This window comes from Cervus elaphus, chromosome 19, assembly GCF_910594005.1.
Source record: "Cervus elaphus chromosome 19, mCerEla1.1, whole genome shotgun sequence".
Lineage (NCBI taxonomy): Eukaryota > Metazoa > Chordata > Mammalia > Artiodactyla > Cervidae > Cervus > Cervus elaphus.
This window is the reverse complement of record NC_057833.1, coordinates 64,062,564-64,084,174: the sequence shown is the minus strand read 5'-3', so window position 1 is coordinate 64,084,174 and position 21,611 is coordinate 64,062,564. Positions and strand designations below refer to the sequence as shown.

The 21,611-nt window shown below is 38.7% G+C and overlaps 1 protein-coding gene across 3 annotated transcripts in view; it reads right to left on the bottom strand.

The window, feature by feature from the left end:
• TBC1D5 (TBC1 domain family member 5) overlaps nt 1–21,611 on the bottom strand; it is a 564,837-nt gene that overhangs the window by 330,620 nt on the left and 212,606 nt on the right. For all 3 annotated transcript variants that reach the window (XM_043875247.1, XM_043875248.1, XM_043875246.1), the window contains one exon: nt 6,698–6,829. In XM_043875247.1, the coding sequence (XP_043731182.1) occupies nt 6,698–6,797 (100 nt within the window). In that variant the 5' untranslated portion in view covers nt 6,798–6,829. The remainder of the gene's footprint in view (nt 1–6,697; nt 6,830–21,611) is intronic.

The following is a 21,611-nucleotide window of genomic DNA, read 5'->3' as shown; positions in this document are numbered from 1 at the left end:
CTCACATCCATACATGACCACTGGAAAAACTTAAGCTCTTAAGACAACAAAAAGTGAAAAGAAAATTCTGGTACAACTAAAATGACTCTTCCACAAAATCCCAACGCTAAAAGAACTGAAAAGGAGCCTGTCTCTTAATACAGGGAATTGCTACACCAACAGAAAACTTCAAATAAAACTAAACACTGAATTCAATTAATAAGGAATAGACAAATCAATAAAAAGAGGTCAAAATTCATACCCAAATTTTTTTTTTTTTTAATTTCAAGAGTACATGGGGCTTCTCTGGTGGCTCAGTGGTAAAGAATCTTCCTGCCAATGCAGAAGACACAGGTTTGATCCCTGCGAAGCCTGTGAGCCACGACTATTGAGCCTGTGTGCTAGGGACCGGGAACCACACCCACTGAAGCCCACGTGCCTAGACCCCGTGTTCCGCAAGAGAAGCCACTGCAAGGAAAAGCCTGAACAGAGACACTGGAGAGCAGCCCCGTTCTTCATGACGAGAAAAGCCCGTGCAGCAACAAAGGCTCAGCACAGCTGAAAGTAAGTAAATAAATACTAAAAAAATTTTTTTAATTTCAAGAGCTCATTTTACTAATAGTGAGTTTCACTGTTACCATTAAAATGTCTAACTTGCTACAACTCAGTCAGTGAGCAGGATCTAGAACATGCCTGCACGCTAGTTACAGGTCATCAATCCTCTTCCCATCCCTGAACCACAGACCGTCTCCTCTTAGAGCCTGTGACCAGGCGGTCCTGATGCGCTGACCACGCTGGGCCCACTGGAAGCTCTCACATCTGCAGCTTCCATAATCTTGGCCCCTCCTTTACCATTCCCCTACTTTGACTAGTGTCAAATACTGCTCTTTCTATCCAATTTCTGGTCATGGAAAATTCTGACCAATCAATCCCCCATTCCTTTTTCCTCTCTTTGTATTCCCTGGCCGCCTCATATTTGATCTGCTATCTTTGGGGGATGGCTTTCAAGTCTCTAACCTGTGGCCTTTCACACTGAAGTCTCCTGTTCCCCGCCATCTTCCGGACGGTGTCATTTAGAGGAACAGGGCACTGTATGGTCACTGCGCTCTGACGTCACCTCTACCTACTGTCACACCGCTTCACAAAAGCCATCATCACGGAGATGTTTAAAAACCATTCATTTAAAAAAAATCCTTGTTACCGTCATTTAAGAACTTCCAAGTCCCTCTCCCATTTATTTAGTAATCTTTATCTTCAACAAAGCCACCATTTTCCTTATGATTTAACAGTCTCACTAACAGTTCTTCATCGACCTAAACTGCTGTTTTCCTCAATATCCACAGAGAATTTTTCATCAGATGATACTTTTTATAAAACTACACTGACAGTAAAAAGATCCGTGGTTGCCATGGGTTGAAGAGCAAAGGGTGGGGAAGATGACCAGGTAGAGGCACAGAGAAGTTTGCAAAGATATTCTGGGTGACACTGTAAGGCCAGACACGCATCTTGATACACTTGCCCAAATTCACAGAATGCCCAACACCAGGAGTGGACCCTAATGTAAATTACAGAGCGTGGGTACAAACACACCACTCTGGTGGGAGACACAGGGAAGAGAGAGGCTGTGCGCATGTGGGAACAGAGGGTATGTGGGAAACCTGTACCTTCCTCTGAATTTTGCTGCAAAGCTGTAACTGTTCTTTAAAAAGGTCTTTGAAATAATAAGACTTCAAAACAAAACCTATCCAAATCAATGAGACCTAAACTACCACAGAGAACTAACGAAGGTGCTGAGCTGGTGTGCTGGCTGTCACTGAACACTGCTCCACTGAATCACCACGGTCACACCGCCTTACATGCTGTCCCACCCCTTCTGTGACTCCCAACTGCCCTGCGACCCTCGACTGCGCCTCTCCTAACTCGCTCCCCCCCCCCCCCGGCAAAACTTTCTACTCTGCCCTCTCATAGCTCTTTCCATAACAGCAAACTTCCTTCTATTCTCAAATCCATCCATGAATTCTTCCACCATCAACTTCCTTGCCTACTGTTTACCTGTTATACTCCCCTGACAAAGCAACCATCTGCTTTTCATTGTGGCTACGTCCTAGGCGCTAAAATCTGCTGGATGCAATCACACACATTTACAAGTTTGCATCACCTATAAATTATGATGTTTAAACTCACCGTGGCCCCCCAAGGTTATATATTCTTTACCACCTCAATCTAGCCTTTTTGACTCTCCTCAAATCTTCAAATGCTTCATCTTATCACTCACTATCAGCAAATTACCTCACCCTAAGATATCAAGAAAGATATTAAAATATCAGTGATACTTTAGTGCACTCTCTGCCATCAAACAGATGAATGGAGTGCACCAAAACACCGTTTCTCCATTCTTTCTGCTATTACAGTGAGAATAAGAACACCCTGCCCCTCTGTATAAATCCATCTCAGCTCCAGACTGCATCCAAAACCAAGCAGAACCCTGCCAGTCCCGTCCCAAGACAAGGTTCCCCCCTCACCCACTGCCTCTTGTTTGTAGAATACCTGAAATGTCCCAAGCCTCCCTGAGTCACAGAAGAGTAGGCTCAAGCAGTTAATGATTAGGACGACAGAGGCACAGGATCTTTCAGGGTCTGATGCACACTCCTGAGTGGTTTTACAGGTACTGTAACTGCTATCAGAAGGGAAAGCTAACCGCATGGTGACCCAACTGTAGTCAAGACACAGGCTGCTCCATCCTGAGCAATCCTGAATCCAGGACTAGCACAAGGATAAGACCTGGCCTTACAGAGAGGAGGATTAACACTATAAACTGTATGTGCATCTTTGTGGGCATCAAAATAACTGTGGCTTATTCTGCCCATATACATAGCCAGGCAACTAAAACTATCAGCAAAGAGATGCTACAGACTGTCAGCATCCTCCATGTTAAGAATACGGCACCCTATGTATCAGCGTTAAGAAGTTACAGAAAATGGACCTTTGTTCATAATCCCACAGAAATGGAATGATGTCTGAGAGGGGTGATGTGTAAGCAGCATTTTTACAGGTAGTTTATTGTAGCAAGTAGCTCTCTGCAAGGGACCACTCTTGTCACTTTAATAAAGCTATTTTACCTAACCTCTGGCTCAAGCACACATTTCAAACATTTTGATTACGTAATATTTTGCCTAATATGTTGGTACTTTTCAGATCAAAGAAGAAATGAAGAATAAGGAGATAACAGACCGCCAGATCTCTTTCCCAGCTTCCCCTTCAGTAATCGTACAAGTAAAAACTGAGTGAGGAGAAGCGCATCTAAAGAAAGATGATGAGGCATCAGCAAGCCTGCCCACGTGGAGGACGGTGACGAGTCTGACCCCGCCCGACCTCCCCGCTTTTCCTTTAAAAACTTTCACGGCCTAGCAGAACCTTCCGGTTCAGTTCTGGACACTAGCCCACCTTCTCCCTGGACGGGCAGCCCATGTCACACGACTGTGGACTTTCCGAGTGGCAAGCACCCAAACCTGAGTTCAGGGATACTTCTATCGCATGGAAAGCCATGCTAAAGATGGTAACAGGACCGCATCGTTTTCTCGCATCAACTACAGTAAACTAATTTAATTACGGCCAATTTATTCGTCAATAAAACCAGGCACCCCTTTCCAGCCATGAAATTCTATGATATAATAAACCAAAAGAAAGGAAGACTTGGGACAAAAAAATTGTAAAAGGCAAAAATGAAGTAGGCAGGATATTCCGAATGTCTTAGATAATTTTTAAGTAGGTTACTAAGTATCTTATGCATGAGCAAAAAAGAAAGCTTTGAAACAGATATTACATAAAAAGGTATTACATTAAGTAATTATCTGAATACTATAAAAGCTGTTAAGTAAGAAGGCATATAAAATTAGAGCTAAAAACTCTGGCTATACCTAACAAATTGCAATTCTCAAAAGAGACCTAATAGAGGAAAATGTTTTCTCATCATGAGTAACATTCCAATCACTTATAAGCTTGGAAAAAAAACTAGTGATTCTGATAATGTTATTTTATTATTAATAATAGGTTTAAGTTTCCCTAAATCTTCATGTTGTTGTTTTCAGTTTAAAATGAGATAATTACTTTTTCATTTAATTAAGTCATTAAAAGTTACATGCTAGGACTGAATAAACATGAATAGTTGAAAAAATAAGTTTTGCTTTTCTATGGTTTAAACTGAATTATAGGTAACCTGTCAATTAGTAATACCCTTTGATCAAAGACCTTGAAATTTAAGATGATAATTCTGGTACATAACCAAATCCAACAGAGAAAATGTCATACTTTCTGTAGTGTTTTCAATTTGAAAGAGAAATTCAAGCATTTAAAAGCTTAATTAACATGGAAAATGTGTCCTAAGATTTTGCATGTATATATCCAAATAGTTCTTTTTTTCTGCCCTCACTCACGTCCCTCAAACATCCATGAAAGTAAACCAATGATATGTAACTCTCTCTCTCTGTCTTATCTGTTATGTGGCTATTTTTGCTAATCCTTTCCAGAATACTCAGAACCATTTAACTCAGTAATGTACTATATTTCTGTAAACATAAAAACTCAGGTTTCAGAAATTAAAGACATTTGTTTACTTTTGGAATATGCAAAAGGAATTTTTTTCAAGTCAACAAAAAACATGGTTTCTACACAGGGAAAACACTGATCAAGTCCAACGTCTGACTACTTACAAAATGAGTCACCTAGTTGCCACAAATTCCCTTTTGGGAAAAATGTGTAAATGGCTTCAAATATGTGGAGAACCCCATGAAAGACATATACTACAATAAACCAACATACGAAAAAAGGTGATGATTTTTCAAGTAATATGACAACCCCATTAAAATGCAGCACACAGTTTTCTGCAAAAAGAAAACCTAAGATGAAATAGATGCTTTATGTAAAATATTTACATATACAATGCACAAAGCCCACTCCCGTTAGTAACCTTCGCGGCCCTGAAGAACCAGACATTTACATGTCTTTCCTCTGCGTGTGCCTGCGCGTGTGTGTTTTGTATATATTTTTAACAGTTGACAGCTGTTTTAGAGCATACAGAGATGCCAAGCTGAATGAGGGTCTTGATTACTTCGAGATTAGCTATCTAAAGTTTCTATTCATGCTAAGTGTTGTTAGTTGGAAGAGTCATTAGTCACTTCCTTGTCTCATAGAACATCAGCATACATTTACATTGTTAATGAACATTTGGGGTAAATGAATTAATGGCACTTTTAAACATCAATTCAGTCCTAATAACTTTGTATGTCATAGAAATGTTGGCTAGGATATAAACGAAAAGCCTTTTCAGTAAAGGTAACACCTTATTCCTGCAAACAATAAAGGATAAAATTAATTTAAAATGTTTTCTTACCAGTTTTTAAAAAATGAACCTCAACATTTAATGAACTAGTCCAGAGAAAAATATACACTTAAGAAAAAAACATGTTTATTCAAAAATAAGCATATAAACCAGAACATTTTGGTGAAAATATTTTATATATTGATAACACAAAACTATATTCACTTTTAAAATATGCACTTAAGGAAGTGACTGCAGAATAATCTGACTTATTTAATTAAGAGTACTTCTTAAGGTATGACATTTAAGGAAAAAAGCATCACTAGGGATGACTGTATCATTCTCACCACTAAAATTCTTTAAATGCTGAAATTAAACACTAACCTTTTTTTCATACTATCAAAACCTTAAATAGCAGTCTAAATAAAAGCAAATATAAAAATAAAATCATGCAAACAAGCTGTACACTATTTTCATTAAAAACAAGGGCATTTGTATGATGTGGAATGTATCATATACACACTCCATAAACTCAAGAGCTTATGTACTAAAGAAATAGTTACATTGAGGAATCAACTTTTTCTAATTCCCAAAACATTACTTAATGCAGACCTTTACATCAATATAGGAAAAAAAAGAAACCTTGTATTTGAAGTATATAAAATATATGTGAATGACTAATTATAATTTCTTAAAATAGATCTTACAATCCTGGTATATGTATGAGTGAAAAATTACAAGTAGTTACTTGAATCATGAATCAACTTCAGCAAATATTTAGTTGAAATAAGGATAAAGCTTCAAGAATTGTCACAAACTTCCTGTTTCCTTATAAGATACTATGTTATCATTAATATTGAGAAAATAATATAAAGCTCCAATACATACACATTTAATACATTTTTCTAGGGTAGGCGCAAACATAGTTGATCTCCTAACAATTTCCATACATAGCTATTTAAAAGAAAAACACAAATTTCAATTATTAAAAAAAAGAAGAATCAGGCAAGTCTTTTACCCTATAATAATCTCAACTTGCTGAAAGAAAGAAGAAAAAATCCCCACAAAAATGAACACCAAAAGTTTAGACTTCATTAGAAGATGTTTGACAAAGACCATTTTGTATTTCAAAATTCTTATGCTGAAGTAATGAAGTGTTCAAGTTTATGATTTTTTTTTTTTAAGAAGGACATTGCATTAAAGATTGGCTATGGCTAATGTGTCTGTCTACAAATAAAAGTTGACACTCAGTGTCAGAGTGCTCCATATCTATCCAGCAAAATGGTCTTCAAGTTCTTTTCAGCCTCATGTAGAGGAAGACATCCAGTGCAGGGACTAGCTAGCTGGAAGCCCCCTGCCACGTTCCCAGCAGCTCAGCAGCTATCCCCAAAGGAAACTTACCTCCAGGCTTGTTTGAGTAACTCGACAAGGGGTCAGTGCCCACTTCTTGTTCTTCTGGCTGCAGAGGATGTCTAGTTTCAGACAAGGAATGATACATCATGAGAACTGGACAATGTCACCAAAAGTGCCTACCTGGAAGATGAAAAATATGGAGAAAAATGATACTCTTTTTTCTGCCTTGACTAGGAATAAATGCAAAATTCAAACGATTAAATGAGCATTACAAACATTAGCAAGCTTTCTACAGGATCCAGAGACTTTAAATACACACATATGTGAAGAAGTGAAAAAGTACCACGAAATTTTCTTTTTCAAAATTTCTTCCCAAATCTGAACTCCACTAGTAATCTTTACCTCAACCTTCAATTACATATGTCTGCAGTACACGTCTGCACAAAAAGCTGAATTGTAACTTAAACCATTGTCACATTTATAATATCCTTCATTTTGCTGCCAAAATAATACACATTTATAATGGGAACTTTCAAAATATAGAAAATATAGCTAACTAAAATTATTTGCAATTGTGTTACCTGAAAACACCACTGTTAACATTTCAGTTTATTATATGTATTCTTTCTTTGTTCTGAGCATTTAAAACACATACTGTTTTAACCGTGTCAAGTATACTGATTACATAAATTATCGTATCTTTCTTCCCATTAAAAAGTCTACGTTATCACTTCTAGTGGATCCCTAGTATTCTACTATATAGCTTTAACAATTCATGTAAACAATTCTTTATTAGTAAACAATCAGGATGCTTTCAATTGCCCCACACTATAAACAGCCTGACAATGAATGTCTTCCACTAATATCTCTGTGCTGTATCCACGACTGCTCCCCTTCAGGACAAATTCTTATAAGCATAATTACTGAACCAAAGCATGTATTTTTTTCTCTTAAATGTAAGACTTTGTGAGAAGTTTTGACAAATTATGCTCTAGACAGATTTGTATATAATAGAACAATTCATTTCCCCTGGCCACTCATCAACAGTGGAAATAAATAATCTCTTGGTTTTTTTTTTTTTTTTTTGGATCAATATGATAATCAAGTTTTATACTGCATTTGCTTGATAACTAGTAAGATAACTGAAGACTTCATATGTTTTCTCTGACATTTGTTATTGTTATTGTAGATGGAGTTTATTATCATGATTGCCCTCATGATCTGTAAGCATCCTTTGAATATTAAGGATATTAAACCTTTGTCATATGCTACATGTATTTTTCTCAGTGTATCTCTGTCTTCAAATTATACATAATTTCCTAGACATAGTAACACCTTTATGAAGCCAAAAATATGTGTATTTTCTTTATGGATTCTGCTCTGGTATTATACTTACAAAGGCAAGATTACGTAAATAATCACCTAGGTCTTCTTTTGTCGATTTGAAAGTTTTCCTTCTCAAAGCTCATTTCTATAAATAGTTCTAATTTAAACACATTTTTTTAGAAATGAAATTGTTTTTGAACTTGTAAGCTACATTACTTATTTTTTTTAAGTCTATAAAGTACAAATGACCTTCGCAAATCAACATCTTTCAAAAAAGAGACTGAGTTCACTAACTTTCATCCAAAGTAATGTAAGTAACAAAAGATTCTAAATTTCCAGAGCAGGGGGGACAGGAAGAGGAAATGTGGAATGTTAAATTGGAAAAGAAGGTCCAGCCAAAATGAGTATGTGATCTTACAGGATAGGATAAAGTCTCCACTCCTGGAGGAAAATTCCATAAAGGCCACGAACATACAAACCTTTGATCAATCTTTTCCCAACACAAAAAACTCCTTTATTCTATTTACTTAATTTCGAAAATGCTCATTTCATAAAATGACTCGAATATTTTCTCATTTTTATCAGAACGCTTCAATTCTCACTCACCCTCACTCTTGATCAGATGTCAACAAACCATATCCCTCTCATTTTATGGTTAAACAAAATGAGAGGTTTAGGCAAAATCAACGCTTGGGAAAGCAGAACTTTTGTTGCCAACACAGTGAGAACTTCTAAAGCCATAAATCCTGAAGCCATAAATCTAAACAGTTGTCAGCTCTTGCTTCTTATGTGTACAAATCAATTATATATGGAGTACTAACTACACAGATAATCCATTGGATTATCGAAAAATCAAGAGTTTCAAAAAAACATCTGACTACACCAAAGCCGTTGACTAGGTGGATCACCACACACTGTGGAAAATTCTTCAAGAGATGGGAATACCAGATCACCTGACCTGCCTCTTGAGAAATCTGTATGCAGGTCAGCAAGCAACAGTTAGAACTGGACATGGAACAATAGACTGGTTCCAAATAGGGAAAGGAGTACATCAAGGCTGTTTATTGTCACCCTGCTTATTTAAATATTTAAAGTACATCAACAGAAACACTGGGCTAGGTGAAGCACAAGCTGGAATCAAGATTGCTGGAAGAAATATCAATAATCCCAGATATGCAGATGACACCACCCTTACGGCAGAAAGTGAAGAACTAAAGAACCTCTTGATGAAAAGGAAAGAGGAGAGTGAAAAAGCTGGCTTCAAGCTCAACGTTCAGAAAACTAAGATCATGGCATCTGGTCCCATCACTTCATGGCAAATAGATGGGGAAACAGTGGAAACAATGACAGGCTTTATTTTCTTGGGCTCCAAAATCACTGCAGATGGTGATTGCAGCCATGAAATTAAAAGACACTTACTCCTTGGAAGGAAAGTTATGACCAACCTAGACAGCATATTAAAAAGCAGAGACATTACTTTGCCAACAAAGGTCCGTCTAGTCAAGGCTATGGTTTTTCCAGTAGTCATGTATGGATGTGAGAGTTGGAGTATAAAGAAAGCTGAGTGCCAAAGAATTGATGCTTTTGAACTGTGGTGTTGAAGAAGACTCTTGAGAGTCCTTTGGACTGCAAGGAGATCCAACCAGTCCATCCTAAAGGAGATCAGTCCTGGGTGTTCACTGGAAGGACTGATGCTGAAGCTGAAGCTCCAATACTTTGGCCACCTGATGAGAAGAACTGACTCATTGGAAAAGACCCTGTTGCTGGCAAAGATTGAAGGCAGGAGGAGAAGGGGACGACAGAGAATGAGATGGTTGGATGGCATCACCGACTCAATGGACATGACTTTGAGTAAACTCCGGGAGTTGGTGATGGACAGGGAGGCCTGGTGTGCTGCAGTCCATGGGGTTGCAAAGAGTCAGACACGACTGAGGGACTGAACTGAATTACACAGAAGGAAGTCTGGGAAAGATACTCTAGTAGAAGATGGCAAAAATAAGCAATTGTATTATTAAAACAGAATCTGATACAGTCTGTTCATCAAATGAATGAATAGATTGAAAAACAAAGTCCTCTACTATGGAGAAGTCTCATCAAACTCAAACACCTAATGGGGTCAGGTACAAATTATTATTAATTCCAGTTAACATCCATTAAGCAATGCATATATGGCAAAAAGTACAGTAAACACTTCATGTATACTCATCATTCTATCCACTGAACAACTCAGTGATCACACTTCTTCATCATTATTTTCATTTCACCAGAGAAAACTGAGGTACACAGAGATTAAGCAATTTGTTTACAGTCGCATAGCTACTAAGTGTTGAAGTCAGACATTGAACCCATCCTCTCTGGCCCTAGGGCTCACGCTCTGCTTCAATAGAACCCTTGGCTCTAAGGCAGTGCGACAAGCTGACAAGACATAAAACAAGGGGGTGTAAGACTGCGAGTCTGTGAACTGTTGGAACATCCTTTTCTCTCCTTCAACGTTTTCAAGAAAAGTTAAAAATCCAGAATTTGACGTGAAATCTCTTTAACTTGTGTTGGTAGATAATTTTTTAAATAACTGTGTGGAACTGATTAAACACCTCTCAAACCTGTATTTGGCCATGGATATCTTACAATATAAAATTCATATTCTCCATACATTCTGTCATACTCTTAAAACATGTAAGGGTAAACATTTGAAAATGAATATTGCAAGTTAATTGCCAGACTTCCTTAAAATTTCTTTAGCATCCTATGTTTTCATATCACTACCTTAATTTCTCATTTTTATAACATATGCACTTTTCTACTGTTAGACTTCATATACCTACAATATACAAATAAGGGGATTTTATGTATTTTAACCCTATGAGAACTAGACAATCAACCAGTAAACTTGATATCAAAGTGTATTTCAAAAAGGCACATTAAAAATAAGATACTCTACAACATAATGATGTCTAAATATTAGTTCAAGATGCTAAAGATACTTATGGCCTTTTAAAGGCAATGGCACCCCACTCCAGTACTCATGCTTGGAAAATCCCAAGGACGGAGGAGCCTGGTGGGCTGCAGTCCATGGGGTCGCTAAGAGTCGGACAGGACTGGGTGACTTCACTTTCACTTTCATACATTGGCGAAGGAAATGACAACCCACTCCAGTGTTCTTGCCTGGAGAATCCCAGAAACGGGGGAGCCTGGTGGGCTGCCGTCTATGGGGTCGCACAGAGTCAGACACGACTGACGCGACTTCGCAGCAGCAAGCAGCAAACTCTATAGAGGGGGACTCTTTACCCCCCTCTCAATGCCTATGCTGAGAGCTTTGTACTTTATTTCTCTTTAATAACTCAAGCTTGAACACGCCTATCCCTTCTTCAGAGGATACACTAGAAAATACCAATTTAACACAATCTAAGGTATTAAGTGCGCCGGTTGCGACGGACCGCGCAGAAACGCAGCCAAGAGGAGCTATCCCGCGCCCGAGGTCAGGGGCGGCGGCCCAGAGGAGCAACAACCCCCACCCCCCACCCCGCACCGCGCCCCGCCCCGTCCAAGGAGCAGCTGCTGCGCAGGCACTGAAGGGCTGAGAGGAGCTGCTCCACGTTCAAGGTCAGGAGGGGCTGCCCTAAGGAGATGCCCCTAGTCCAAGGTAAGGAGCAGCGGCTGCACTTTGCTGGAGCAGCCATGAAGAGATGCCCCACGTCCAAGGTAAGAGAAACCCAAGTAAGATGGTAGGTGTTGCGAGGGGGCATCAGAGGGCAGACACACTAAAACCATAATCACAGAAAACCAGCCAATCTGATCACACGGACCATAACCTTGTCTAACTCAATGAAACTAAGCCATGCCGTGTGGGGCCACCCAAGACGGCTGGGTCATGGTGGAGAGGCCTGACAGAATGTGGTCTACTGGAGAAGGGAATGGAAAACCACTTCAGTATTCTTGCCTTGAGAACCCCATGAGCAGTATGAGAAGGCAAAATGATAGGATACTGAAAGAGGAACTCCCCAGGTTGGTAGGTGCCCAGTATGCTACTGGAGATCAGTGGAGAAATAACTCCAGAAAGAATGAAGGGATGGAGCCAAAGCAAAAACAATACCCAGTTGTGGATGGGACTGGTGATAGAAGCAAGGTCCAATGCTATAAAGAATAATATTGCACAGGAACCTGGAATGTTAGGTCCATGAAACAAGACAAATTGGAAGTGGTCAAACAGAAGATAGCAAGAGTGAACGCTGACATAATAGGAATCAGAGAACTAAAATGGCCTGGAATGGGTGAATTTAACTCAGATGACCATTGTATCTACTACTGTGGACAGGAATCCCTTAGAAGAAATGGCGTAGCCATCATGGTCAACAAAAGAGTCCGAAATGCAGTACTTGGATGCAATCTCAAAAATGACAGAATGATCTCTGTTCATTTCCAAGGCAAACCATTCAATATCATGGAAATCTAAGCCTATGCCCCAAACAGTAATGCTGAAGAAGCTGAAGTTGAATGGTTCTGTGAAGACCTACAAGACCTTTTAGAACACCCAGAAAGGATGTCCTTTCTATTATAGGAGGCTGGAATGTAAAAGTAGGAAATCAACAAACACCTGGAACAACAGGCAAATTTGGCCTGGGAGTACAGAATGAAGCAGGGCAAAGGCTAATAGAGTTCTGCCAAGAGAACACACTGGTCATAGCAAACACCCTCTTCCAACAACATAAGAGAAGACTCTATACACGGACATCACAAGATGGTCAACACCGAAATCAGACTGATTATATTCTTTGCAGCCAAAGATGGAGAAGCTCTATACAGTCAGCAAAAACAAGACCAGGAGCAGAATGTGGCTCAGATCATGAACTCTTTATCACCAAATTCAGACTTAAATTGAAGAAAGTAGGGAAAACCACTAGACCATTCAGGTATGACCTAAATCAAATGCCTTAAGATTATACAGTGGAAGTGAGAAATAGATTTAAGGGACTAGATCTGATAGACAGAGAGCCTGATGAACTATGGACAGAGAGGAGACAGGGATCAAGACCATCCCCAGGGAAAAGAAATGCAAAAAGGCCAAATGGTTGTCTGAGGAGGCCTTACAAATAGCTGTGAAACGAAGAGAAGCTAAAAGCAAAGGAGAAAAGGAAAGATATTCCCATTTGAATGCAAAGTCCCAAAGAATAGCCAGGAGAGATAAGAAAGCCTTCCTCAGAGATCAATGCAAAGAAATAGAGGAAAACAACACAATGGGAAAGACTAGAGATCTCTTCAAGAAAACTAGAGATACCAAGGGAACATTTCATGCAAAGATGGGCACAATAAAGGACAGAAATGGTGTGGACCTAACAGAAGCAGAAGATACTAAGAAGAGGTGGCAAGAATACACAGAAGAACTGTATAAAAAAATATCTTCATGACCCAGATAATCACGATGGTGTGATCACTCACCTACAGCCAGACATTCTGGAATGTGAAGTCAAGTGGGCCTTAGGAAGCATCACTACAAACAAAGCTAGTGGAGGTGATGGAATTCCGGTTGAGCTCTTTCAAATCCTCAAAGATGATACTGTGAAAGTGCTTCACTCAATATGCCAGCAAATTTGGAAAACTCAGCAGTGGCCACAGGACTGGAAAAGGTCAGTTTTCATTCCAATCCCAAAGAAAGGCAATCCCAAAGAATGCTCAAACTACCGCATAATTGCACTCATCTCACACGTTAGTTATGTTCAAAATTCTCCAACCCAGGCTTCAGCAATACGTGAACTGTGAAATCCCAGATGTTCAAGCTGGTTTTAGAAAATGCAGAGGAATCACAGATCAAATTGCTAACATCCACTGGATCATTGAAAAAGCAAGAGAGTTCCTGAAAAACATCTATTTCTGCTTTATTGACTATGCCAAAGCCTTCGACTGTGTGGATCACAATAAACTGTGGAAAATTCTTCAAGAGATGGTAATACCAGACCACCTGATCTGCCTATTGAGAAACCTGTATGCAGGTCAGGAAACAACAGTTAGAACTGGACATGGAACAACAGACTGGTTCCAACTAGGAAAAGGAGTACGTCAAGGCTATATATTGTCACCCTGCTTATTTAACTTATATGCAGAGTACATCATGAGAAACACTGGGCTGGAAGAAGCACAAGCTGGAATCAAGATTGCTGGGAGAAATATCAACAACCTCAGATATGCAGATGATACCACCCTTATGGCAGAAAGTGAAGAGGAACTAAAGAGCCTCTTGATGAAAGTGAAAGAGGAGAGTGAAAAAGTTGCCTTAAAACTCAACATTCAGAAAACTAAGATCATGGCATCTGGTCCCATCACTTCTTGGCAAACAGATGGGGAAACAATGGAAACAGTGGCTGACTTTATTTTCTTTGGGCTCCAAAATCACTGCAGATGGTGACTGCAGCCATGAAATAAAAAGACGCTTACTCCTTAGAAGGAAAGTTATGACCAACCTAGATAGCATATGAAAAAGCAAGGAGATCCAACCAGTCCATCCTGAAGGAGATCAGTCCTGGGTGTTCATTGGAAGGACTCATGCTGAAGCTGAAACTCCAAAACTTTGGCCACCTCATGCGAAGAGTTGACTCATTGGAAAAGACCTTGATGCTTGGAGGGATTGGGAGCAGGAGGAGAAGGGGATAACAGAGGATGAGATGGCTGGAACGCATCACTGACTCGATGGACATGAGTTTGAGTAAACTCCGGGAGTTGGCAATGAATAGGGAGGCCTGGCATGCCGGGATTCATGGGATCACAGAGAGTCGGACACAACTGAGCAACTGAACTGAACTGAAACTCTATAGTAAATTTAATTATAAGTCATTTACTCATTTCAGCTTTAAAAATAATTCTTTAGAAATTGAGATGTCTGTGGTAACACCCAGTAACCACAATACAAAATTTACCAAATACACCAGTCTACCGCCATTCTATAGAATCAGGCATCTACTATATTCTAATTTGTTATGTCTACAGATTGAAACTGAGTCCCTGAAATGCTTTCACTAAAAGCAAACCTGCTGAATAGTAATAATAAATTATTTTTAAGAAATTTGCTGAATAAAAAGTTTGGATAATGCTTTTCTTTTAAATACAGATTTAAATAATAATCAAGTTAAAAAGTAACTTATTAAGTTGGCATTGTTTTAGTTTTTGTTACTGTTAAACACAAAGGGCTATTTTTGCTTTTTAAAACATAATAAAAATTACTAAACTTTGTTGGCTACTGCTTTGTGATTACCTTATAAAATCACAATATGTTGTTTCCAAATGTGAAATAATTTTCCTAAGACTTTTCCAACTTGTGTTTTGTGACTATAACAACCAATAATATATACAAACTAAAAAGCAGGTTGGCAAATGATTTTTTTTTTAAAATGTAATCTGTATTTATTTTAAACACTATAATTTTGTACCTGTGAATATCAAACTACAAGAAAATATTTAATAAAAATTCAAGTGAACTAAGGGAGTTTGTTTTTTTTCGGGGGTTCAGAATATTTTAAGACAACCACTATAAAAGTCAAAGTGGCATAAACATTTTGAAACTCAGAATGGACCACTGCATCTTATGCTTGTATACTCACTGAGTGAAAGTCACTCAGTCGTGTCCGACTCTTTGCGACCCCATGGACTATAAGTCCATGGAATTTTCCAGGCCAGAATACTGGAGTGGGTTGCCTTTCCCTCCTCCAGGGGATCTTTCCAACCCTGGGATAGAACCCAGGTCTCCCGCATTGCAGGCAGATGGATTCTTTACCAGCTGAGCCACAAGGGAAGTCCAAGAATACTGGAGTGGGTAGCCTATCCCTTCTCCAGGGGATCTTACTGAGTCAGGAATCACCGGGGTCTCCTGCATTGCAGGTGGATTCTTTACCAAAAGCTATATACATAGACAGAAAAATACATGACCAAAAGTATGCATCTTAGTAATGACTACTTTAATCCATAACTGATGGATTTCAACTTTCTTAAATAATGTGAAACTGTCTCTAGAATTTCCCTGGCTGACAAAAATGGTAAAGAATTTTTTAAAGTAAGGGCTATCTTATTTTTTCTAATTCAGAAAGCACAGCAAAATACCTTCTAAGACTTGAGAAAGAAGGTATCTCTTCTTTGCTACACTTACAATATAAATAACATTTAAAGTCCCTGTTTCTCATGAAATCAAAGTTCACAAAACTCAAAATTAGCTGTGCAACATGGTTTTAACTGCCATTCTGGTCACACAAATTGACACACTAGGCTGAAACTGCCATTTAAAAATCAAAGACTAATCTCAAAGATTGTTGTATTGGCTTAATAAATCTGGTTGTTACAATACTGAATCTTAAGACAAAATTGATCTGAAAGAAAGGAAGTATCATTAAAACTGTTAATATTTAATGAAAGGGTAAGAGTTCACTAAAAGCTTGAAAGATAAATATGTTAATGAAATTTGAAAATAATATATTTTCCATGTAAAGTGAAGTAATACAAGGAGTCTATTAAGTATAAACTTCATATTATGAGCATCAGAATGACAAAAAAAAACAGGTTAGTTAATAAAATTTTCACTTTGAAAATGGCATCATATAAACAAAACCTCTAGAAAATAGTTTATTCCCTCTCAATCTGAAGTTCTTTGTATTTCAGCTTATATTCATCCTTTTACTGTGTCTAATAGAGAGACACAGAATTAGTATTCTGAATCATGTCTTTTAAAGACATCCATATTCAAAAAAGCTCATATAAGCATACTTCATTCATTTAAATTCTTGACTGATGGTAAACTTAGAAGTCAAACACTGAAATGACAGTAATATTACTTTACATAAAGATAACTCCTATAAGAAAAGCATATGAAAGAGCTTAAATGAACTATTACCAGAGCACAATTATAAAAGGGGTTGAGGGAAGATAAAGCACAAATGAGTATCCGTTACAGGCAGCATGCGTTTAACACAACGGGCTTATAACCTACAATATGACATCTTTGCTATAAATGCAAGAAACTGACAGAAGCTAAATTTTTGTAATTAAGACAGTAATGGAACATTATTTGTAGAATTGGCAAAAAAAAATTTATTTAGAAATATTGGTAGCCAGAAGTAAATTTGATGGTCAGGGAAAATGATGTTTTAATGTCTTAATTATAAGAGAAAGAAGGAGGAGGAGAAATGAGGGAGGAAAAAAGATGAGAAAGAAAACAAAGACAAAGTTTCATTTTTAAATTCTGTCAATCTTTAATGCAAGAGTGCTCCATTGGACTTTAAATAAGTTAATTAAGTATTAAAATCAATCATCTGAAAGTCTTAATATTTAATATTGGTTAGATTGTATATCAAAGTAGTTTTATTATTTATTTACTCCAAACCTTTCCAGAATACTTCATCTGACAACAGGGGGTCTGTTTCTCACAAGATAAATGCATTTACAATGCCAAATAAATTATATATAAAAGCATTTGTCTTAATACATGTCATTCAATATTAAAAATCACCCATTGGTAAAATCCTGAAACCCTAATTCATTTTTACCAACCACACAATTGTATTATTCAAGTGTTGCCTATTAAATAGGTATAGGACTACAGTAAGGGTCTAGACACTTAGAACAATGATCAAAAGAAAATTAACACAGATTTAATGCCTGTATTTCCAAGTTATCAGAATAAGAATTTTAGGGTAAATGATCCACTATAAAAATACTAGATTCATAAATGATACACATAATCAGAAACATGCAGAATATATGAAAGGATCACAGGTGGGTTTAAATATTTTATATTACAAAATAGGAATATGTTTGGCTTTTTTATATCCAAATGCCATGAAGTAACTGGAAAGTGGCAGTTGTGACCACATAAACAAGAGAAAATTGAGCATTTATGAAGAGTTACAGTGGCCTGACAAAAAGCTCTCCACATGTATACTGTGGTTTCAGAGTTCCCTTGAATATGTACTCATGATGCAAAGATTGGGAAAGCTCAGCCTAGTGACAAACTTCTACACTACTCTGTTTTATAGGCATAGACACGACCACTAGCCATTACACTCTTTGGTCAGGTTCTTATAAAATCAAGAGAATTATAACCAACAATTGGGAGTTCAGGAAGAATACTGAAAAGAAAAAACAACTGGACAATTACATTAAACTGATGATGAGATTAAGAACAAGGAAAAGAAATAAATGGCCACTCTGCATTAAGCATCAAATAAAATCAAATAATTCAGTCAAAAAACAAAAAGAACCCCTCTTTGGAACAAGCCTGGGAAGGCCTAAGGTGTTTGTAGAAGCACGGGAGTAATTGTGAGGAGGACCCTCTAAAAGTCCTGGGGGATCTGACATTTAGCCCTTAGCTGTTAGTAAGTGGTAGGGCTGGAAAATAAATAAAAAAAAAAACCTAAAAACAGCATTTTTAATTAAGTAATAGTAACAGCAAAAACATGGGGCTTCCCCGGTGGTTCAGCATAAAGGACTGCAAGTTCAATCCCTGGATCAGGAAGATTCCCTGGAGGAGGGTATAGCAACTCTAGTATTCTTGTCTGAAGAACCCCATGGACAGAGGAGTCTGGTGAGCTATGGTCCATAAGGTTGCAAAGAGTCGAACACAACTGAAGTGACTTGACAGGCACACATGCACGAAATGGCAAAAATACAGCATTTATTAGGAAGCAGGCACTGGTTAGGCACTTCATATAAACCTCCCACCTCCTTGGTGTGTCAGATGCTATTTATCGTCCCCTTTGATGACTAGGCAACCACAGAAAAGACAGGGAACTTACAGTCACAGAGCTGTTAGTGGCAAAACCATCTCAAATGATTTAACAATGGCTCAGTAAATGTCCCAAGAAAAATTAAACCAGGATTCATAGGATAAAAAGTTTTCTTTATTGCTAACTATAACAGACCTTTGGAGATACTGCAGGTTCAGTTCTAGACTACCGTAATAAAGAAAGTATCGCAATAGTCATACACAAATATTTTGGTTTCCCAGTGCACTGAAAAATTATGTTCATGCTATACTGTACCCTATTAAGTGAGTAATAGTACACCCGAAAAATGCACATACCTTAATTTAAAATACTTTATTACTAAAACAGGTTAACCATCAGCTGACAACTCAAGGTTAACACAAACCCTCAAATTTCTTAAAAATGCCATTATCTGCAAAGCACAGTAAAACAAGGAATGCTTTTAATGCAAAGCATCCTAGTTCACTTTTCTCCCATGCAAGCTTTGCAAAGTCTAGAATCAGAAGTGCAACAGTCCCTTCATGGGTTGGGAAGATCCCCTGGAGGAGGGAACAGCTACCTACTCCAGCATTCTGGCCTGGAGAATTCCATGGACTGTGTAGTCCATGGGGTCACAAAGAGTCAGACACGACTGAGCGACTTCCCCTCACTCACAGAGCCTTTACAGTTACACGTATCCTCCCAAATTCAATTTGAGAATAAATGAGTATCCAGTGAAAAAAGCAAATAACAAGTACACCAGGGATGCAGACATAGTTTACATATGCCTTAGCAAAATTATAATTTATGAATAAGTAACACTCGGGGCCTTTGGAGTCACTATCAAATTGCCGGAGTTTTGCATCATTTAACTCCCCCAGTGCTGTGACTCCTCTGACCCCATCACTGCAGACCAAGTCACATCACTGAGGGGAGCCAGCGGCTCAGAAGCCCCACCTGATCCTCTCTAACCAGAGCAGCTCCCTCCCCAGGTTTATTCACACCTCTTTCTCTTCTGATGAGGCTTTCCCCACTCACTTTCCTAAATCCTAAACATAATTTGAATACCCACGTTCCCTTCTGTGGACCAAGGCAAGAAGTCATTTCTCCCTGCTCCTCCACAGCAGTATTTCCATCATATGATGGACCACAGGCGCCAGCAGGACAATATTAAGCAGTAATGCCAGGAGTTAGAATATGAAGGGCTATGTTCTATTGGGCTTCCCTGGTGGCTCGGCTGATAAAGAATCTGCCTGCAACGCAGGAGACCTCGGTTCAATTCCTGGGTCAGGAAGATCCCCTGGAGGAGGGCATGGCAACCCATTCCACTATTCTTGCCTAGAGAATCCCCATGGACAGAGGCGCCTGGCAGGCGACAGTCCATGGAGTCACAGAGTCGGACTCGACTGACCGACTAAACACAGCTCAGCAGAATGTTTTCACTGCATGTGAAGGACCACAGGCACCAGCAGGACAATGTTAAGCAGCAAATGCTAAGAGTTAGAATATGAAGGGCTATGTTCTGCCTTTTGGTCAACAGCATTAGTACAGACTTTTCTTAAAGAGAGAAGGCATGTGACGGGAGACTTCAGTAGAGAGTAAACATTTTTTATTCAAGTTTCTGCTTCCCCTCTGTAGTGTGATCACTCCTAACCCCTAACTGTAGACTTGATCCCTCATTTACTCTAACAATACCCTTCCCTAACTGGTCTTGCAGCTTCCAGTCCTTCTTGCTGTTGTCAACACTGTTGATTGTCTTTCCAACAAAATTCAAATTCTGTTTGGGCCACGTGCTCCTAGAGGTATTGGATGGTGGGGGTTGGGGAGGCAGAGAGAAATGGTCTAAGCTAATCATGATGGTCCCACTTCCTGTGCCAGACTGATTAGGATGAGTCGTTCAATGTGAATGGAAGCTGTCCAAGGGCTTCCAGAAGTTTTCTCAATTACAAAGATGCATACTCTTTTTTTTTTTTTTTTTAAATTTTTTATTAGTTGGAGGCTAATTACTTCACAACATTTCAGTGGGTTTTGTCACATTGATATGAATCAGCCATAGATTTACACGTATTCCCCATCCCGATCCCCCCTCCCACCTCCCTTTCCACCCGATTCCTCTGGGTCTTCCCAGTGCACCAGGCCCGAGCACTTGTCTCATGCATCCCACCTGGGCTGGGGATCTGTTTCACCATAGATATTATACATGCTGTTCTTTTGAAATATCCCACCCTCACATTCTCCCACATAGTTCAATAGTCTGTTCGGTATTTCTGTGTCTCTTTTTCTGTTTTGCATATAGGGTTATCGTTACCATCTTTCTAAATTCCATATATATGCGTTAGTATGCTGTAATGTTCTTTATCTTTCTGGCTTACTTCACTCTGTATAAGGGGCTCCAGTTTCATCCATCTCATTAGGACTGGTTCAAATGAATTCTTTTTAACGGCTGAGTAATATTCCATGGTGTATATGTACCACAGCTTCCTTATCCATTCGTCTGCTGATGGGCATCTAGGTTGCTTCCATGTCCTGGCTATTATAAACAGTGCTGCAATGAACACTGGGGTGCATGTGTCTCTTTCAGATCTGGTTTCCTCAGTGTGTATGCCCAGAAGTGGGATTGCTGGGTCATATGGCAGTTCTATTTCCAGTTTTTTAAGAAATCTCCACACTGTTTTCCATAGCGGCTGTACTAGCTTGCATTCCCACCAACAGTGTAAGAGGGTTCCCTTTTCTCCACACCCTCTCCAGCATTTATTGCTTGTAGACTTTTGGATAACAGCCATCCTGACTGGCGTGTAATGATACCTCATTGTGGTTTTGATTTGCATTTCTCTAATAATGAGTGATGTGGAGCATCTTTTCATGTGTTTGTTAGCCATCTGTATGTCTTCTTTGGAGAAATGTCTGTTTAGTTCTTTTTT